At 40.4% G+C, this 19,375-nt stretch overlaps 1 protein-coding gene across 3 annotated transcripts in view; it reads left to right on the top strand.

Annotated features, from left to right (window-relative positions):
* The window catches only part of LOC100883541 (LIM/homeobox protein Lhx9-like), a 91,730-nt gene that overhangs the window by 63,106 nt on the left and 9,249 nt on the right, over positions 1-19,375 (top strand). For all 3 annotated transcript variants that reach the window (XM_012279871.2, XM_012279870.2, XM_076537633.1), the window contains exons 4-5: positions 9,658-10,187; positions 14,650-14,867. In XM_012279871.2, coding sequence (XP_012135261.1) covers positions 9,658-10,187; positions 14,650-14,867 — 748 coding nt within the window. The remainder of the gene's footprint in view (positions 1-9,657; positions 10,188-14,649; positions 14,868-19,375) is intronic.

The raw sequence follows: 19,375 nt of genomic DNA, 5'->3' as shown, positions 1-19,375 counted from the left end.
TTCCTACCGCCCGCTACATAAATGTCCTAACCTCACATTTTCAGTGATTTAACTTACTCCCAAATTATGTTTCGTACTTATTAAATGTTTTTTATAAAATATAACATCAATCATCTCAAAAAAAGTGAAAACCATTTCAATTCGATTGCCATTTTTCAACAGATCTATGTCTTCAAACCATTGCAATCTTACTGACATTTTTTCACACACCTATCCATTTCAAATTAACACCACTTCAATCCCACTACCTTTTCACAACAAATCTAAAATTTAAACCAAAGAAAAATCTTCCTCGTTCGATATCAGTAATCTCCAAGCTGCTCCACAGAATAAAATTATAAAATCGCGAGGGTTAACCGTAAATTCGAAGAGTTGCCTCGTGTCCATAATGAAGTGTACCCTAACGAACCGTGCAACATTGTAATGGCGGGTATTTATTGCGTCGGTGGAGATGAGCTACGTACCCTCTTGTGCGGATACCCCACATATCACAGTCCGTCGTGTCTTCCCGTCGAGTTTATATTTCCTTGGTCCGCTACTCTTCCCCATTTTCTGCCTTCTTCGTAGATCAATATTCAGATTAGACGGCTCGTCGAGATAGGCATAGCCGTGGCTCGCGAGGCGATTCCGTGATTATTACATCGTGGGGAAGGATTTTATGGTCGATGGTCAGAGGCTGGTGGCCAGTCGCTCGTTGGAAAACGCAGATTGAAATTCTTCGGGAGCGAATCTTCAACAGGACGTGATACGGCGGTTCGATTAAACTTTGATTTCCACCGAGATAACGTTGCTTTTAATTCTTCCGTTTTATTTCCAGAACAGGTGGAACGCGTCAAAATTCAAACTCTCGTTTGCTCCCTCGGCCGAGAATCCAGATGATGGATGGACGAACGTTAATCAAAGCTCGCCCCAGGCTCGAAAAATCGCGAGCTAGTATTTCCTTAAGCGAAAGAAACCGGGGACATAAATTTACCGTCGGATGCGAACCTCGCCATTTTTAGGATATCAATTCGTAATTCGTTCCACTTGTGACGATATGGACGCACAAATTTTCCTTCCTTGAACTATATTGCTATTATGGCACACTTGCGTAAGTCTCTATACACATTATGGTCAGGTCCCGCTCTTTGAAATGTCACAATTTTTCATTTCTTTAAATTTTTAAATTTTCGTCAAATTTGTCTAAAATCATTTTCCCTCCTTCACCTCTGCAGAAATAAAACTTTCTGATGAAGAAAAATACTTTAGAAATCTCTGAACTTCCGCAATTAATCGTATCGTATAAATTTATCGAATAAGCGAACCGCCTTTTGTGTGTAAGAATATTGAAAAAGTATTTCGCGTTAATTGAAAGAGCGTTTCCTGCAGGTCCGCAACCCCGGTTCGGTAATCGATGCAGTGAACCCTTTTCCCGTGATCGCAGCACGTATGAATACGATTTTTCAACGTCTCCGGTCACGGAAGACCGATCTAACGTATCGCTTTATTAAAACCAGCAGCCGGAAGCGCCGGTGAGGTCCGCTGAATGATCGCGCAATCTCGTAACACAAGCTAGCTTCGACTCGGCTCGCTGCATTTTCTCGTCGATTTTCTCATTTGCTCGCTGGTCACTGTCCTTTCGCGCGTTTCTTTCCTTCCCTTATATTCCCTTTTTCTTCCTTTTTATGAATAATGGAGCTACCGGCGGATACGGCTGCTCTTCGAGGAGGACACCGGGGCGCGTGGGACGCACCCGTGCGCCGCCAGCGTTACCATTAATCTAGATCACGGCATTACATTATCGTTCTACCACGCCGTTTCGACCGTGGATAAATCCGATTTTCTCCGCGTTACTGTCACAGCTTTGCCGCGTTCCTTTACGCCGATCCGGGAAATCCTTTCATGCACGGCTCTTTCATTAACCTTCGCTAATTTCGCAAATATACATCCTATAACGTTCGATATATGCTCTAAAATTCTATATGCGATGTAGAACACATGCAAACATTCGGATATACTGTAGGTTACACGATGGAATCAGTAGAATTAACATAGTCGCAAAATTCTGTGAAGCTCTCGTCTTAAGCTAGGGGGTGACTGTACCGGCCAAACCGTGCGAGGTACGACTTTTTGTAAGAGGAAAAACTTTCTTGAAATGGGCCAAAACCTACGGGAAAAGTGTTAGAAGTCCGGAAAGATGGCTGGTGTAGCGTAGAGTGACTAGGGCGGGTTTTCGGAGGCGCCTACAGGCTCACTTAGGGACTGTACCGGCCAAACCGTGGGAGATACGACTTTTTGCAAGAGGAAAAACTTTCTTGAAATGAGCCAAAACCTTTAGGAAAAGTGTCGGAAGTCCGGAAAGATGGCTGGTGTAGCGTAAAGTGACTAGGGCAGGTTTTCGAAGGCGCATGCATGCTCATCTTATGTACATACATCTTCACCTCACAAAATATGTCTATAAACGTATTCTATCTGTCTATAAATGTATTCTATGTGTCTACAAATGTACTGTACACATCTATAAATGTACTGTATAACTCTATAAATATGATAAGTAATATAGGCTTACAGCCGACCTATCGCGTCAACCAAACAACTTAATCGACAATTCGCCTTTTATCGTATCACAAGGTTAAAATAAATTGTAATCACTGTACTGAAAAGTGTAATTTAGTAAAGAAGATATGTTTTAAAGACTCGTGCAAAATATTCCGGATCGTGTCGTGTTCTCACTGCATTAGTCAACGATGTCCAAAAGGTTCGGTGTCGTATATTAAAGCTATGGCACGGTGGGATTAACCGGAGCGGACCCGCGATGCTGTAAATTATTATTTCCACGGTAAAAGCTTGTCCTTCCTCAGATATCCGTGAATGGCGTAATTAATGTGTTCGGCGATAAACGATCCGCTTCTGTACCCGTCATTACAAATCTCATCGGACAAATTTGATTGCTGCTTTTTTTATGTTTATGAATTTTTAGTACCACTTTTGAAGAACTATTTATGTATTTATCATGTAGGTATCTTTATTTGCAAGTTTGACTCTGAAGATTAAACTCAAAGTTCAAGTTTAGGTTTGAAGTCTAACACTATTGACTCGAAGTTTAACTTGAAATATTGGAGGACCTTGAAATTTATCTTTGAAATCCAACCTCCTTTCAGCAGAAAGCTTCATAGTAAAATTGTAGCACACATTGTCTAAGGAATTGTATGAAGGAACGTTCCGACATTAACGGTTATGAAGACGTCCCCGACGTGAGAAACGCATCTCGCGTGTCCGCAGAAAACGAGGGTCCGAAAGAAAGCTGGAAGGAGTCCGGGGCAATCCACGTGCTCCACGGGTGCCCCGAGTGTGCGAACGCTCTGCGAGCGGTCCTCCCGACTACTCGCGCTCGCATAAAAGATTTCCGACTCTTTGTGGCGAACTGGTACGGCGAAAAGCCTGGGCCGAGCTTAGAATACGCGGCCTCGCATTGTATAATAATGTATCGCATATGGCGCATCTTGTAAAACTCTGCGGGCGTCCTCCCGCCCCTGCGAGCACGGATGTGCCAGGATTCAAAACGTGAATGAGGTTATTCCCGGTCGTGCGAAGCTTCATTCATCCTCCAATGAAGACACCCCTCTTTCTTGCGGCCTATTTTTTTTCACGTCCCCGGGCGTTCGACTGAGTCCTGATGCGCTAACGAACCGGGAAAATCCTTCGATTATGATGTTTTCGAGGATACGTAATTTGATATGGGTGTCGGGTTACCAAACAACTTTAGATAAGATAAGCAAGCTTGAGTTGGGGGGCGTGGTGAGTTTGGAGATTAAGCCGTATTATGTTTCAAGGATGTTTTGATACTTTCACCTCGGTGTGTTTAGTGTTAGGCAGGTTTTATTGGGACACTTGCAGGTTTTTTTGGGTTATCAAGTTTCAGTTGTAACTTAAACTCTGAGATTCTATTATTAGTTTAGTATGAACACTTCATGAGTAGACTCAGACTCTTCATGAGTAGTCCTAAGAGTCCACAAACTCTGTAACAAACTTTCAGTTGTAACTTAAACCCTGAGACTCTATATTATTAGTTACGTCTGAAGACTCTTCATGAGTAGACTGAGACTCTTCATAAGTAGACTCAGACTCTTCATGAGTAGACTCAGACTCTTCATGAGTAGTCCTAAGAGTCCACAAACTCTGTAACAAACTTTCAGTTGTAACTTAAACCTTGAGACTCTATATTATTAGTTACGTCTGAAGACTCTTCATGAGTAGACTGAGACTCTTCATAAGTAGACTCAGACTCTTCATGAGTAGACTCAGGCTCTTCATGAGTAGTCCTAGAGTCCACAAACTCTGTAACAAACTTTCAGTTGTAACTCAAACCCTGAGACTCTATATTATTAGTTACGTCTGAAGACTCTTCGTGAGTAGACTGAGACTCTTCATAAGTGGACTCAGACTCTTCACGAGTAGACTCAGACTCTTCATGAGTAGTCCTAGAGTCCACAAACTCTGTAACAAACTTTCAGTTGTAACTTAAACCCTGAGACTCTATATTATTAGTTACGTTTGAAGACTCTTCGTGAGTAGACTGAGACTCTTCATAAGTAGACTCAGACTCTTCACGAGTAGACTCAGACTCTTCATGAGTAGTCCCAAGAGTCCACAAACTCTGTAACAAACTTTCAGTTGTAACTCAAACCCTGAGACTCTATATTATTAGTTACGTCTGAAGACTCTTCGTGAGTAGACTGAGACTCTTCATAAGTAGACTCGAGTCCACAAACTCTATAACGAAACCTATGCTTCCACAACCCCCATGAAAACCCCATTACCTGACAAACTCCACGATTGCCCAAACTTCCTGATACCCACTCCACGAACTCCACAACCCTCCAAACACCAGCAAAATACGTGAAAGAATCCTTAAACTTCACACAAACGATCGAATCAAAGCCGACACAAAGGATAATGAGCAAAAATACCTGAGCAAAAAAGTGTTCCATTGCAAATATGAAAGAGGGTCAGTCGATTACCCAACACGAACGGGTCCGATTAGGTGAAAGTCCTTGTCCCGCTGGGCGCAAACCAGACCACCGCAACCATTGTGTCTGCATCGGGTCCTGTCAATAGGATCAGCATGCGATAACAATGTGTCCCGAGTCAAGAGACCCTCGAGATCCTGCAGGCTTCTATCCGTGGCTAATCCATTAGATTAGGTTTAGGTTTTACGGGAACCCTTCGAGTTTGATGGCTCTGTTGTGGACCCTCGGCGCCGATGACTGGCTACTTTGCGAGGGCTTGTGTCCTTTCAAGAAGTGACGACAGGCTTTCTAAGTATTCTGGACAGTTGAATACCTTTGCTTTTAAAATCGCGTATTTTTCTAATTCGGGCGGTGGGGTGAGAGATCAGAACTGGGTTTCTTGTCAGAAAGAGTTTTGGTCAAAGGTAGACATGTCTAAAATTAACTTAGAAAATTATTATTAATTTTTCAAAAATTATTTATTTTGTTAACTTAAAATTTTCTTGTCGAAAGGAATTTTGGTCAAAGTTGGACAGGTCCGATGTTAAGTTGAGAGGTTCAAAATTAACTTAGAAAATTATTATTAATTTTTTAAAAATTATTAACTTTGTCAAGTTAAAATTATTTGACCTTGAAGGTTAAACCTTGAAAATTAGCACTGTTCATTTTGTTTTCGGTTTACACTGTTTTATTTTGGTATCAGTGATCGTATTTCGAAATATCTGCGATGCCAACAAGTCAGCAACACACGGAACCGTTATTTCATCCAAGCCTTGTTATGCAGACTTTTCCGTTACGATATCAGATCCTTATTCATTTTCTCGTTTTCCAATTGCTGAGATCGTTGTTCCACGGTGCATGCACGATTTCGTGTACATCCTCCTTTTGTTTTCCTGCATTTCCACGAGAGATATCTTCCATCTCTTTACGTGCCGGCTTCGAGAGAAATTCCTTGGAAAAACATAGGTGAAATGATTGAAACTCTGCTTTATTTATGGACATTTGTTCTTGAGGACAATGTGGGAATGTGAGGCGTATATGAGGGTCGATATGACCCATTTATTTTAGGTAAATTTAGGTCACTGATGTAGCTGACTGATGTAGCCATAGAAATTCAAATATTAAAATTAAAAACTGAATATTAAATTAGTTAGCTTTGGGTGATACACTTGATTTGGCCTAACAGTGAATATGGGGGTTAATTATGACCCATAGGTGAACATGTGCATAACAGACAAGTGGACACTTCATTTTCACCTGGTACTCGTGTAGGTTATTACTCGAATATTAGAACCTTGCATATTAATATATCCAACCACCTCATCAGTATGTGGACATATGTGGATCAAGGGTCAGTTATGACTCTATGAAAGACAAGTCAACTTCATTTTCACCTGTTACTCATCTAGAATGTTACTAGAATATTATAACCTTGCATATTAATATATCCAATCACCTCATCAGTATGTGGACATATGTGGACATATGTGGATCAAGGGTCAGTTATGACTCTATGAAAGACAAGTCAACTTCATTTTCACCTGTTACTCATCTAGAATATTACTAGAATATTAGAACCTTGCATATTAATATATCCAACCACCTCATCAGTATGTGGACATATGTGGACATATGTGAATCAAGGGTCAGTTATGACTCTATGAAAGACAAGTCAACTTCATTTTCACCTGTTACTCATCTAGAATGTTACTAGAATATTATAACCTTGCATATTAATATATCCAATCACCTCATCAGTATGTGGACATATGTGGACATATGTCGATCAAGGGTCAGTTATGACTCTATGAAAGACAAGTCAACTTCATTTTCACCTGTTACTCATCTAGAATATTACTAGAATATTAGAACCTTGCATATTAATATATCCAACCACCTCATCAGTATGTGAACATATGTGGACATATGTGTATCAAGGGTCAGTTATGACTCTATGAAAGATAAGTCAACTTCATTTTCACCTGTTACTCATCTAGAATGTTACTAAAATATTAGAACCTTGCATATTAATATATCTAATCACCTCATCAGTATGTGGACATATGTGGACATATGTGGATCAAGGGTCAGTTATGACTCTATGACAGACAAGTCAACTTCATTTTCACCTGTTACTCATCTAGAATATTACTAGAATATTATAACCTTGCATATTAATATATCCAATCACCTCATCAGTATGTGGACATATGTGGATCAAGTGTCTCCTTGATCTCTATTGTCCTAGCAACGAATATGAATAATAAGGGTCAGTTATGACCCCTAGTAGAATATATCTATGACAAGCCATCTTCACCTGTCACTCATCTAGATATACCTTCATAATCAATTACCTCATTAGCCTCTGATAGCTTCATAATTAGACACCTCATCCACACCCCATCCCACAAATGATACCCTACTTAAAACGTCCACACGACAAGTGTTCACACATCACCTCCTCAAAATTCAATTATCCTCCCAGATAAAAGTACACAAGTAGACACTTAATCCACCTACCTACGAAAAACAGTGTCCAAAGTGTCCAGCTATCAAAATATTCCTAAATCCCTTCCCAGCCCGAATTTTCCGATTGAGAAGTCCGACAATTTATCACCGTCGGAATTTCCATAGGAAAGTGTAGGGACACGGGACATATTTAAACGCGGCACACTAGGGACACGACATCAGGGTTATAAGATCGGGCACGTCTCTATCTAGGTTCTTTAGTACGGCTCCGAGGGGACGCAATATATTTGGTAGGTGGAGAGTGAGATAGGTGGTTAGGTAGGTAGCCGTGGTGGATGTCGGGTAGATAGTCGACCGGCTTCGGTAATGGAGACTGCAGGGTGCCGCTAATGCAGTAGCGATGTCACGGTGCCCGTTGCATCGGTATATTCCTTCCCTTTTCCGCCCTTTTGCTCCTCCGCGGTTTACCATACGTGTCCCTTCTTTACCTCCGCGATAACGTGTCTCTCTTCCTGAACAGCTTCTCTGTCGGTTTATCTCGGACCCCCGCGTTTTTCTCTTTTCTCGATTTAACGGAATCGTATCTGGGGAGACACGGATATCTCGGACGATGGGAAACATTCTCCGCGCGGATGTGTTTGTAGCGTTTAAAGCGAATGGAAAAATGGGCGCCGCCTGTTGCGTCCCGCGGTTACGATAATTTCTTGCTTATTTTTGTTATGGTATCCTGCTCGATTTCTTCCACTCGTTAATTGGCCTCATTTTAAAAATACCGACTGCCGTTCGGGCACTCTTTTTTAGAGCAAAAACTGCTAAACTTCCTCAGAAGGTAGCTGCGTTATATTCAGGATTCAGACTTTTGGACCTGACATTATGACTGAGTTATAGACAGTTGTAGGTCTAAATAATAATGACAGATGTCAGAGGTAGATCTACATTTGATGTGGACCCAGACTGATATGGTTGCACTTCGCAGTTGGACAAACTAACTTTGAGTACTAAGCTTGTTCTACTAACTTGATGATCTGAACTGCTTGAGATCGTCTTCTGAATCAAATGGTTCACATAGTCATCCACAAAGTGGATCCAGATATAATTGTTGCACCCAGTCCACATTTTGCATAAACTAGCTTTGAGTACTAAGCTAGCTCTACTAGCTTGATGATCTGAACTGCTTGAGATCGTCTTCTGAATCAAATGGTTCACATAGTCATCCACAAGCTGGGTCCAGATATGATTGTTGCAACCCAGTCTACATTTTGCATAAACTAGCTTTGAGTAGTAAGCTAGCTCTACTAGTTTGATGATCTGAACTGCTTGAGATCGTCTTCTGAATCAAATGGTTCACATAGTCATCCACAAGATTGATCCAGATATGATTGTTGCAACCCAACCCACATTTTGGACAAACTATGACTTTGAGTACTAAACGTGTTTTGCTAGTTTGCATTAGCTTATGACTTTGAAACTAAATGACTCTGGTGATGATGGACTCTGTTACAATTTGAATTTGATGAAATTTGACTCTGCTGTAATTTGACTCTGATGAAATTTGACTCTGCTGTAATTTGACTCTGCTGTAATTTGACTCTGCTGTAATTTGACTCTGCTGTAATTTGACTCTGATGAAATTTGACACTACTGTAATTTGACTCTGATGAAATTTGACTCTGTTACAATTTGACTCTGCTGTAATTTGACTCTGATGAAATTTGAATCCGTTACAATTTGACTCTGCTACAATTTAACTCTGCTACAATTTAACTCTGCTACAATTTGACTCTGCTGTAATTTGACTCTGATGAAATTTGACTCTGCTGTAATTTGACTCTGCTACAATTTAACTCTGCTACAATTTGATTCTGCTACAATTTGGCTCTGCTACAACTTAACTCTGCTACAATTTGACTCTGCTACAATTTGACTCTGCTACAATTTGGCTCTGCTACAACTTAACTCTGCTACAATTTGACTCTGCTACAATTTGACTCTGCTACAATTTAACTCTGCTACAATTTGACTCTGCCAAAAAGAATTTGTCTCTGTCATGTAGATCTCAATCAACATAGTCCTAGAACATCTATTAAATCATCCCCCAGACATCATCTTCATAAAGCCATATAAAAACATAAAACCTTCATACTTATATGATCATCTACAATAAACAAAAAAAATCACTAACAAAACACCTTTGTTTCAGAATGTTCGGCAGCATGAAACGCTGCGCCCGCTGTCAAGCCGCGATCCTCGCCTCAGAACTAGTAATGCGAGCCAGGGACCTGGTCTTCCACGTCCGCTGCTTCTCGTGCGCGGCCTGCGCCGTTCCTTTGACCAAAGGTGACCATTTTGGCATGAGGGACGGCGCGGTGCTGTGTCGACTGCACTACGAGATGGGCGCAGAGCTGCATCCGTCCCAAAGTCCGCCGGTCCCTGTATATCCGCCGGGACCGCACTATCCCGGCCAGCCGTTCCCCTCGCCGGAATTCCTTCACCATCATCATCATCATCCGTCTCACCCTCCTCATCCTCATCACTCGATGCATCCGCAGCATCCTCACAGTCATGTGAGCCCCGTGCCGTTGCAGCCGTCGACGCCGTCGGTGCCCGACGCTGGATCACCTCCTAAAGTACCGTACTTCAATGGCGCTGCCGTTGTGCCACCGCCTAGACAGAAGGGGAGACCTAGGAAGAGGAAGCCTAAGGATTTGGAGGCTATGACTGCGAATATAGGTAAGTCAAGTTTATTATATTATGAGATTAAAGAGCTGGGGAGCAGTAGGGTGTTTGATGTCCATTAGGGTGGCTGGTGACCAGTAGTGTTTATCTGGTGATTGGTAGGGTATCTGGTTACCAGTAGTGTTTATCTGGTGACTAGTAGGGTATCAAATGACCAATAGTGTTTATCTAATGACTAGTAGGGTATCTTGTCACCAGTAGTGTTTAGCTGGTGACTAGTAGGGTAACGAATGACCAGTAGTGTTTATCTGATGACTAGTAGGGTATCTGGTTACCAGTAGTGTTTATCTGGTGACTAGTAGGGTATCGAATGACCAGTAGGGTATCGGGTGACCAGTAGGGTATCGAATGACCAGTAGTGTTTATCTGATGACTAGTAGGGTATCTGGTTACCAGTAGTGTTTATCTGGTGACTAGTAGGGTATCGAATGACCAGTAGGGTATCGGGTGACCAGTAGGGAATCGTATGACCAGTAGTGTTTATCTGATGACTAGTAGTGTATCTTGTTACCAGTAGTGTTTATCTGGTGACTAGTAGGGTATCGAATGACCAGTAGGGTATCGGGTGACCAATAGGGTATCGAATGACCAGTAGTGTGTATCTGATGACTAGTAGGGTATCTGGTTACCAGTAGTGTTTATCTGGTGACTAGTAGGGTATCGAATGACCAGTAGGGTATCGGGTGACCAGTAGGGTATCGAATGACCAGTAGTGTTTATCTGATGACTAGTAGGGTATCTGGTTACCAGTAATGTTAATCTGGTGACTAGTAGGGTATCTGGTGACTAGCAGAATATCTTGTGACTATTAGGGTATCTAATGACTATCTAATGACAGTAGTGTCAATCTGGTGACCATTAGTGTTTATCTGGTGACCAGTAGTGTTGAGTATCTGTATCCAAATTTTGTACCACTATTGTCTGAATACCTGGTGACCAATATTGCTTAAATATCTGGTTCGTAGTCCCTAATGACTGTGTCTGAAAAGGTGCACATCACTCGAATAACACAACTAGTGTTAGAAGAAATCTAAAAAGAAACTACGTGCTGTTAGGAAGTAAAGACTAGTAGATTTACGTGTAGGTACCCAAATGTCGGCTACCTGAAAGTAGTTGGCTAGTGTCAGCGCGTCTCTAATTATATCTGGCAAGAGCCGTCCGTAACTTGGTTAATTTAGCGTGGCGACATCTGGCGGTGAATTATCGGGCGTGGTTTCGGTTGTTACCGATCACGAAAATTCCTGCACGAGTCCTGCGGCGTCCCGTCGGAGATCCGCGCGTGTCCCGACCCGGGCTTGATTTACGGGCGCGCGTGGGCGCACGGTGTTTGCCACCGAACCCTGATAAAATTTGTCGCCGCGACATAAATTCACGAATCCGATCCCAACAAAGCGTGTACGTGTCGCGCGTGGGCGAGCCGGACCGAATCGCGGCAGCTTCCATCTGAACGCTTCGAGAACTTCATTTTCGATTGTTGACCGACCGTGGGAACACGGGGCCACGCAGGACGAAACGAGGCACGGTGAAACCACCGGCCGTGTCCCTAAGCGGTCATCTTCGTCTTGTTTCTCTCTTTTCGGGTGAAAAAGATCGGCTACGCTCGGCTCGCGTACGATGATGTCCCGACGCCCTGGGTCCACGGATCACCGACTCTTTTTCGTCGTTTTGTCGTACCTCGATGGAGGCTGGTCCGAGGCGCGAGAATTTATCGCCGGGAATAAAATAATTTGATAGGGGCTGCTTCGACGATTGGACCGTTTCGTCGGCAAGGTCGTCAGGCTTCTTACTGCGAGCTGATGCTTTCTTCTGTTGTTTTTCTCTCGCTTATTCTTTCTTTCATTTCTTTTGGGAAAATTTCAAGGGGAGGGTCTCCCATTTTTTGGAGGACTCTTAGGGATTTTTCAAGATCCCCAAAGGGATATAAGGACTTTCAACTCCATGAACTTTCACAAAAATTATTCAAAAATAATATACCTACAAATTTTTTTCTTCCAAAAAAAAAATACCATCAAGTCTTACGCAACCATCACGTAATAAAGGCTGGTTGCGTCTCGAGATTCATCAAGTTCACGGAAACGAGTCGTAAAAAAAAGTACGGTCGATCGGAGATTTCCAGCGCGATATCGATCCCGATGTTATCGCGCCAAGTATCGAGTATCGGGTATCCTGCGGGACGGCAGAGTCCCGAGGACAAGATAGGTATACGCCGAGAATGAGGTATCGTGCCTAGAAACTATTTGCTGCATAGAGTTGTAATTGGCCGTGTATCCACCGGTCTTTCGCATACGCTATCACCCTTCTTGTTTGCACTCGGGGAGCTAATGAGCTGTGATACACATCAAACAACGCTAGACTCGCGTCCAGCTACATCGCCGACGGTTCCTCGTACTCGTCTCGAGAGCTCGCAATTGTTGCCGCGATAACTCCATTTCCGATCGAGATGCGCCATTCACGGGGCTATCTGCGATTCCGAATCGCGGATGCTTCATTTTCTATGGGATTTTTGTGTTGGTGCCGATGCACGATCGTGGTGCTTCAGAGAGGAGAGCCGGTCCCGATATATGGCCGTGTATGGGCAGGGTTATGAGAACAAGATGCACTCGTTCTGAAAGCGATTCGTCGTGTCGAATTACTGTGGGAATTGGTTGGTGGATTTTTTTGAGACGTTGCGAGATTTGGTTGAATAGTGGGATTTGATATCTAATGTATAGTTATTGAAATTAAAATGTTTATTTGAATTTTTGGTGATATATGTGGTGATAGAACGTTTGATAATTGAACACGTGATAACAGAAGGTTTGATAATTGAACACTCAGTAATAGAAGGTTCGATAATTGTATGTTTAATAATATTAATAACTGAAAGTTGGATAATTGATCACGTGATAATAGAATGTTCAGTAATAATAGTAATTATAGACAATTTAATAAATTTAATGAAAATGGCAATAAAACACGTGGCAATAAACTGAAAGTAACCGTCTCCAATTACTAACATATTCTAAATCAGTAGAATAGCAATAATTCTGTAAAGTCCTCAAATAGATCAAAATTGTTTTCATTATATTGCATGAAAATGAAGTACGCGGCGATAAAGTGAGAGTAAATTTCAGTACCTATTAAATATTAAATAAATGAAGATTTATTTCTGGAATTTGATAAGAATTCTAGTACTCTGATATCTAAAAAACGAATACTGTATTTTTCACATGAAATGGCAATAAAACACGTGGCAATAAACTGAAAGTAAACGTCTCCAATTACTCTCACATACTAAATCGGTGAAATAGTTATAATTCTACGAAGTCATCAACGCTAGAATGAAGTAGACGAATAGTGTTTTCATTATATTGCACAAAAATAAAGTACGCGGCGATAAAGCGAGAGTAAACTTAATTTCCCATAAACGACTATTTCTTCTGGAATTTGATAAGAATTCTAGGATGCTGGTATCGAAAAAACGATTAATATACACATCACACGAAATGGCAATAAAACACGCGGCAATAAAATAAAAGTAAAGGTCTTCAGTTACCATCCCATATTCTAATTCGACATAATTATAATAATTCTATTAAGTCATCAACTGGAATTAAGTAGACGAACATTTCCATTATATTGCACAAAAATAAAGCCCACGGCAATAAAGCGAGAGTAAACTTCAATTGCTATGAAATTCCAAATAAATAAATATTTTTCTGGAAGTTGATAAGAATTCTAGCATTCTGGTATCTAAAGGACAAATACTGCATACATCTCACGAAATGGCAATAAAACACGTGGCAATAAACTGAAAGTAAACGTCTCCAATTACTCTCACATACTAAATCGGTGAAATAGTTATAATTCTACGAAGTCATCAACGCTAGAATCAAGTAGACGAATAGTGTTTTCATTATATTGCACAAAAATAAAGTACGCGGCGATAAAGCGAGAGTAAACTTCAGTTGCTATGAAATACTAAATAAATAAATATTTTTCTGGAAGTTGATAAGAATTCTAGTACTCTGATATCTAAAAGACGAATACTGTATTTATCACATGAAATGGCAATAAAGCACGTGGCAATAAAATGGAAGTAAACGGCTGGAATTACTCCTATATACTAAATCAACAAAATAGTGATAATTCTATGAAGGCATTAACACTAGAATCAAGTAGACGAACATTTCCATTATATTGCACAAAACTAAAGTACGCGGCAATAAAGCGAGAGTAAACTTAATTTCCCGTAAACGACTATTTCTTCTGGAATTTGATAAGAATTCTAGGATGCTGGTATCGAAAAGACGAAGCTTGTACCCGTCGGGGCATAAATCGAGCGAGGAGCAACCCTCCGGTTGAGTAAAGATCCCCCAGGCCGATAGAGAGACCGATACGGGCGGTTTCAAAAATACCCGCGACACCGGTGTTTAATTAAGACGCATAATCCGGATGTTGGGGATTTATGTTGCAGATTTGAACGCGGACTACATAGATATGCCGTTCGGTAGAGGGGGGCCAGCTACTCCCGGCATACCTGGTTCCAACAGCAGAACAAAACGAATGAGAACGAGTTTCAAACATCACCAGTTAAGGACGATGAAGAGTTACTTCGCTATCAATCACAATCCCGACGCAAAGGATCTGAAGCAACTTTCCCAGAAAACTGGCTTGCCAAAAAGGGTGCTACAGGTAAGAATCGATCACGGTTTCTCTGTCTCTTTCCGAGTACCGGACTTTTAATTCGACCAATCGTTTTCTAACCAATATGGCGTATACCGTACGCGTATGCTTTCCCTCCTTTGGCTGCTACCTTTTTGCACGCGGAAAATTAGCTGGGGAATTAATGCCGCTCCACGTAGCTTTTCAATGGAAATTCTACGCTAGATAATTTGTTGTTCACCTTTTTCTTTTAGTTTTTACGATTTAGTTTTTAGTTTTTCTACTGGGGAAGCGTGGGAGAGTTATTCTTGATTTTATTTGATGTTCTTTTGAAGGGGTCTTTTGTACAAGTTTAAATTCCAACACTTTCGATTCTCAAATTTTTTAATTTTCAGTTTTTAAGTTTTCAAGTTTTTAAATTCATAAATTTTTAAGTTTTCAATTCTCAAGTATTCAATTTGGAAACTTGAGTGGTTGTCAAATTATTTTTTTCCATGAAGTTTGTCCATAGAGCTCACAAGAAGTCCTTCCACTACCCACAGGATTTTTTCGTTTAATTGTCATTTACGAAAGAAAGATCTATTAATGTGGGTGGAAATTGTTCCAGAGCATATTCTGGACTTTTCAGGAAAATAACAAGCGTGTCAATAACGAGCATGTTAATAACGAATGTCTTGACAAACGATGTTGCAGAGAACAGTCAAATCCTTAACTACTCACAGGAGTCTTCAATTTAATTCTTATTAACCTAACAGATTTATTAAACTATTTGAGAATTATTGAAAAGTACTTTCCAGTCCCTGCAGGAAAATAACGAGCGTGTCAATAACGAACGTTTTGTGACAAGTAACGTTGCAGAAACCTTAAAGAAAACAATCAAATCTATTAAACTAGCTGAAAATTGTTCAAAAGCACATTCTAGACCCTCCAGGAAAATAATAAGCGTGTCAATAACGAGCGTGTTAATATCGAGCGTGTCAATAACGAACGTCTTGACAAACCACGTGGCAGAAACTTTAAAGAAAACAATCTACTAAAACAATCTACTACAAATCTATTAAACTAGTTGAAAATTGTTCAGAAATCTAATTCAAGCCCGCCAGGAAATTAACGAGCGTGTCAATAACGAACGTCTTGTGACAAGTAACGTTTCAGGAACCTTAAAGAAAACAATCAAATCTATTAAACTAGCTGAAAATTGTTCAAAAGCAGATCCTACACCCTCCAGGAAAATAACAAGCGTGTCAATAACGAACGTCTTGACAAACCACGTGACAGAAACTTTAAAAAAACAATTTACCAAAATAATCTACTACAAATCTATTAAACTAGTTGAAAATTGTTCAGAAATCTAATCCAAGCCCGCCAGGAAATTAACGAGCGTGTCAATAACGAACGTCTTGTGACAAGTAATGTTGCAGAAACCTTAAAGAAAGCAATCAAACCTATTAAACTAGCTGAAAATTGTTCAAAAGCAGATCCTACACCCTCCAGGAAAATAACAAGCGTGTCAATAACGAACGTCTTGACAAACCACGTGACAGAAACTTTAAAAAAACAATTTACCAAAATAATCTACTACAAATCTATTAAACTAGTTGAAAATTGTTCAGAAATCTAATCCAAGCCCGCCAGGAAATTAACGAGCGTGTCAGTAACGAACGTCTTGACAAACAACGTTATAGAAACCGTAAAGAAAACAGTCGAATCTATTAAAACACATGAAAATTGTTCAAAAGCACATTCTAGACCCAGCAGGAAATTAACGAGCGTGTCAATAACGCACGTCTTGACAAACGACGTTATAGAACCGTAAAGAAAACAATCGAACAATTTATCAGCGTCCAGAGAGACGCATCGTGTTGAGATCGAGAGGATCTATGGATTTTTCCCGGGCTTTTCAGTCGCTAACAACCCCTTCTATCTTTAAACCGCGGTCGAGTTGTCTCGGTTGTTTCGAGAGGCCGAAATAAACGTAACACGGTCGCATAAATTCCAAAGGCACCGCCCGAATCGAACAACACGACCGAGCGCAACGATACAATCTGTCCGAAACGGCGTCCCAAAGGTCTTGGGCCACTTTTAGCGTCTATGAAGGGCGTCATGCGTCATTGACGCCGAGCACTAATTGGAGGAGGCTGCTGCAACCGACTGCACACGACTTAGATTATTTTCTTCCGCCGCGGAAACTCGATAAATTACGGAAATTATAGAAATAGAAATTATGTGTGTGTGGAGGTATGTCCGATGATAATCTTAGTAGTAGTCTTATAATTTATTCTGTAATAGGATGGTTTATTGAAGGTTTTTTTCTGGGGAGAGGGGAAATGAGGTGCGTGTACAGTTAATTAGTGGGGTTAGTGATTAGGCAGATTTTATGGGTGGAGAATTTGGGGATTTATTTGGAAATTTTGAGGTGTGGGGATTTGGGGATTTATTTGGAAATTTTGGGGTGTGGGGATTTATTTGGAAATTTTGGGGTGTGGGAATTTGGAGATTTATTTGGAAATTTTGGGGTGTGGGAATATGGGGATTTATTTGGAAATTTTGGGATTTATTTGGAAATTTTAGGGTCTGGGAATTTGAGGATTTATTTGGAAATTTTGGGGTGTGGGGATTTGGGGATTTATTTGGAAATTTTGGGATGTGGGAATTTGGGGATTTATTTGGAAATTTTGGGGTGTAGGGATATAGGACTTACAAAATTTGGGAATTTTGGGAGAAGATATTTTGGGGATTTGGGAGTTTTAGAATATGGTAATTGGGGAATTGGAAATTTAGGCAATTCGAAATTTGAGAATTAAAAATTTAGGCAATTGGAAATTTAATAATTGAAAATTTAGCAAATTGAAAACTTGTGAATTGTAAATTTAGGGATTTGAAAATTGGGGAATTGAAAATTTAGGCAATTGGAAATTTGACAATTGAAAATGCAGAAAATTGAAAACTTGAGAATTGAATATTTGTAGATTTGAAAACTTGAGAATTGAAAATTGGTAGATTAGAAAACTTGAGAATTGAAAATTAGTAATTTGGAAATTTGAGAATTGAAAATTTAGGGATTCTAAAATTTGAGAATTGAAAATTTAGGCAATTGGAAATTAATAATTGAAAATTTAGCAAATTGAAAACTTGTGAATTGAAAATTTAGGGATTTGAAAATTGGAGAATTGAAAATTCAGCGAATTGAAAACTTGAGAATTGAAAATTTAGGGATTCTAAAATTTGAGAATTGAAAATTTAGGCAATTGGAAATTAATAATTGAACATCTAGCAAATTGAAAACTTGTGAATTGAAAATTTAGGGATTTGAAAATTGGAGAATTGAAAATTTAGGTATTTGAAAATTGGAGAATTAAAAATTTAGATAATTGGAAATTGGAGAATTGAAAATTTAGGCAATTGAAAATTGGAGAATTGAAAATTTAGGCAATTGGTAATTAGAGACTTGAAAATTTGATGAAAAATTATTAAAAATCACTACAGTGAGATCAAAAAACATACCCTAACACAATTTCTCACCCCCCAATTTGTCTTATCAATAAAATTACCCCAAATCAAAATATTACCCCAAATAAAATTGTCATCAAAGTTCAACAAAATTATCTTAAAATTCTGCAAAATCTTTGTACAATAAATAAACGAATAACAGAGGGTAAAAAAGGTGAAAAATGTAAGTCGTCTGTTTTTCGAGCGTAACAACTCGATCAACGTTTCTCGGAGGTTGTTCCTAAGGATAGATATCGATCGGTCGAAGGAGCACTGTCAAGAACGGTTTCCAGTGTCTGGTGTAAAAAAAACGGTGGAGCTCGAGAAAAATCGCGGCTGGAAGATGGATAGCCGGTGGTGGTTCGACGGTTGTTCGTTTTTTCTCTCGCGGCGGTTGGCAGCTCCTATAAAAATATTCACGTGCGGTCGAACCGCGTGCTCGCGCGACTCCCAATTAGTGCGTGCTGCCGGCGGCGCGTTGAGGTAAAAGAACCGCATGGGCCACGGTGATATTTCCGTCGACGAGCCTCTGTGGCCTTTCCCCGTAATTATGGCCCTCCGTCAATCCGCCGCTACTCAAAATCCCGGCCGTGGAAGTTTTGCCGTAACGAGCACCACCGTCGCCACCGTTCTGGATGCCCTCGTTAACCCACTACCGTTAAATTACACGGCCTACGAAACGCCCGCGTCTTCGACTACTGTACGAACCCTTTCGTCTTTACTCTACGTGATCTTCGATCTAGGGACGGACTGTACTGCTACTCGACTGCCATATTGGATTTTGGGACTTATTTTTGATTTTTAGTATTTAGCAATTTTGGGATTTATAAGAGGATTTTGGGACGCGAGGACTTTGGGATGTAAGAATTTTGGGACCTATGAATTTTGGAACGTAGGAATTTTGGGTCCTATGAATTTTGAGACGTAAGATTTTTGGGACCTACGAATTTTGGGACGTAAGGATTTTGGAACGTAAGAATTTTGAGACGGAAGAATTATGGGACCTATGAATTTTGAGACGTAAGATTTTTGGGACCTATGAATTTTGG

This window comes from Megachile rotundata, chromosome 11 (assembly GCF_050947335.1).
Source record: "Megachile rotundata isolate GNS110a chromosome 11, iyMegRotu1, whole genome shotgun sequence".
NCBI lineage: Eukaryota > Metazoa > Arthropoda > Insecta > Hymenoptera > Megachilidae > Megachile > Megachile rotundata.
Note: the sequence above shows the minus strand (reverse complement) of the source record. Positions and strands in the feature narration are given on the sequence as shown.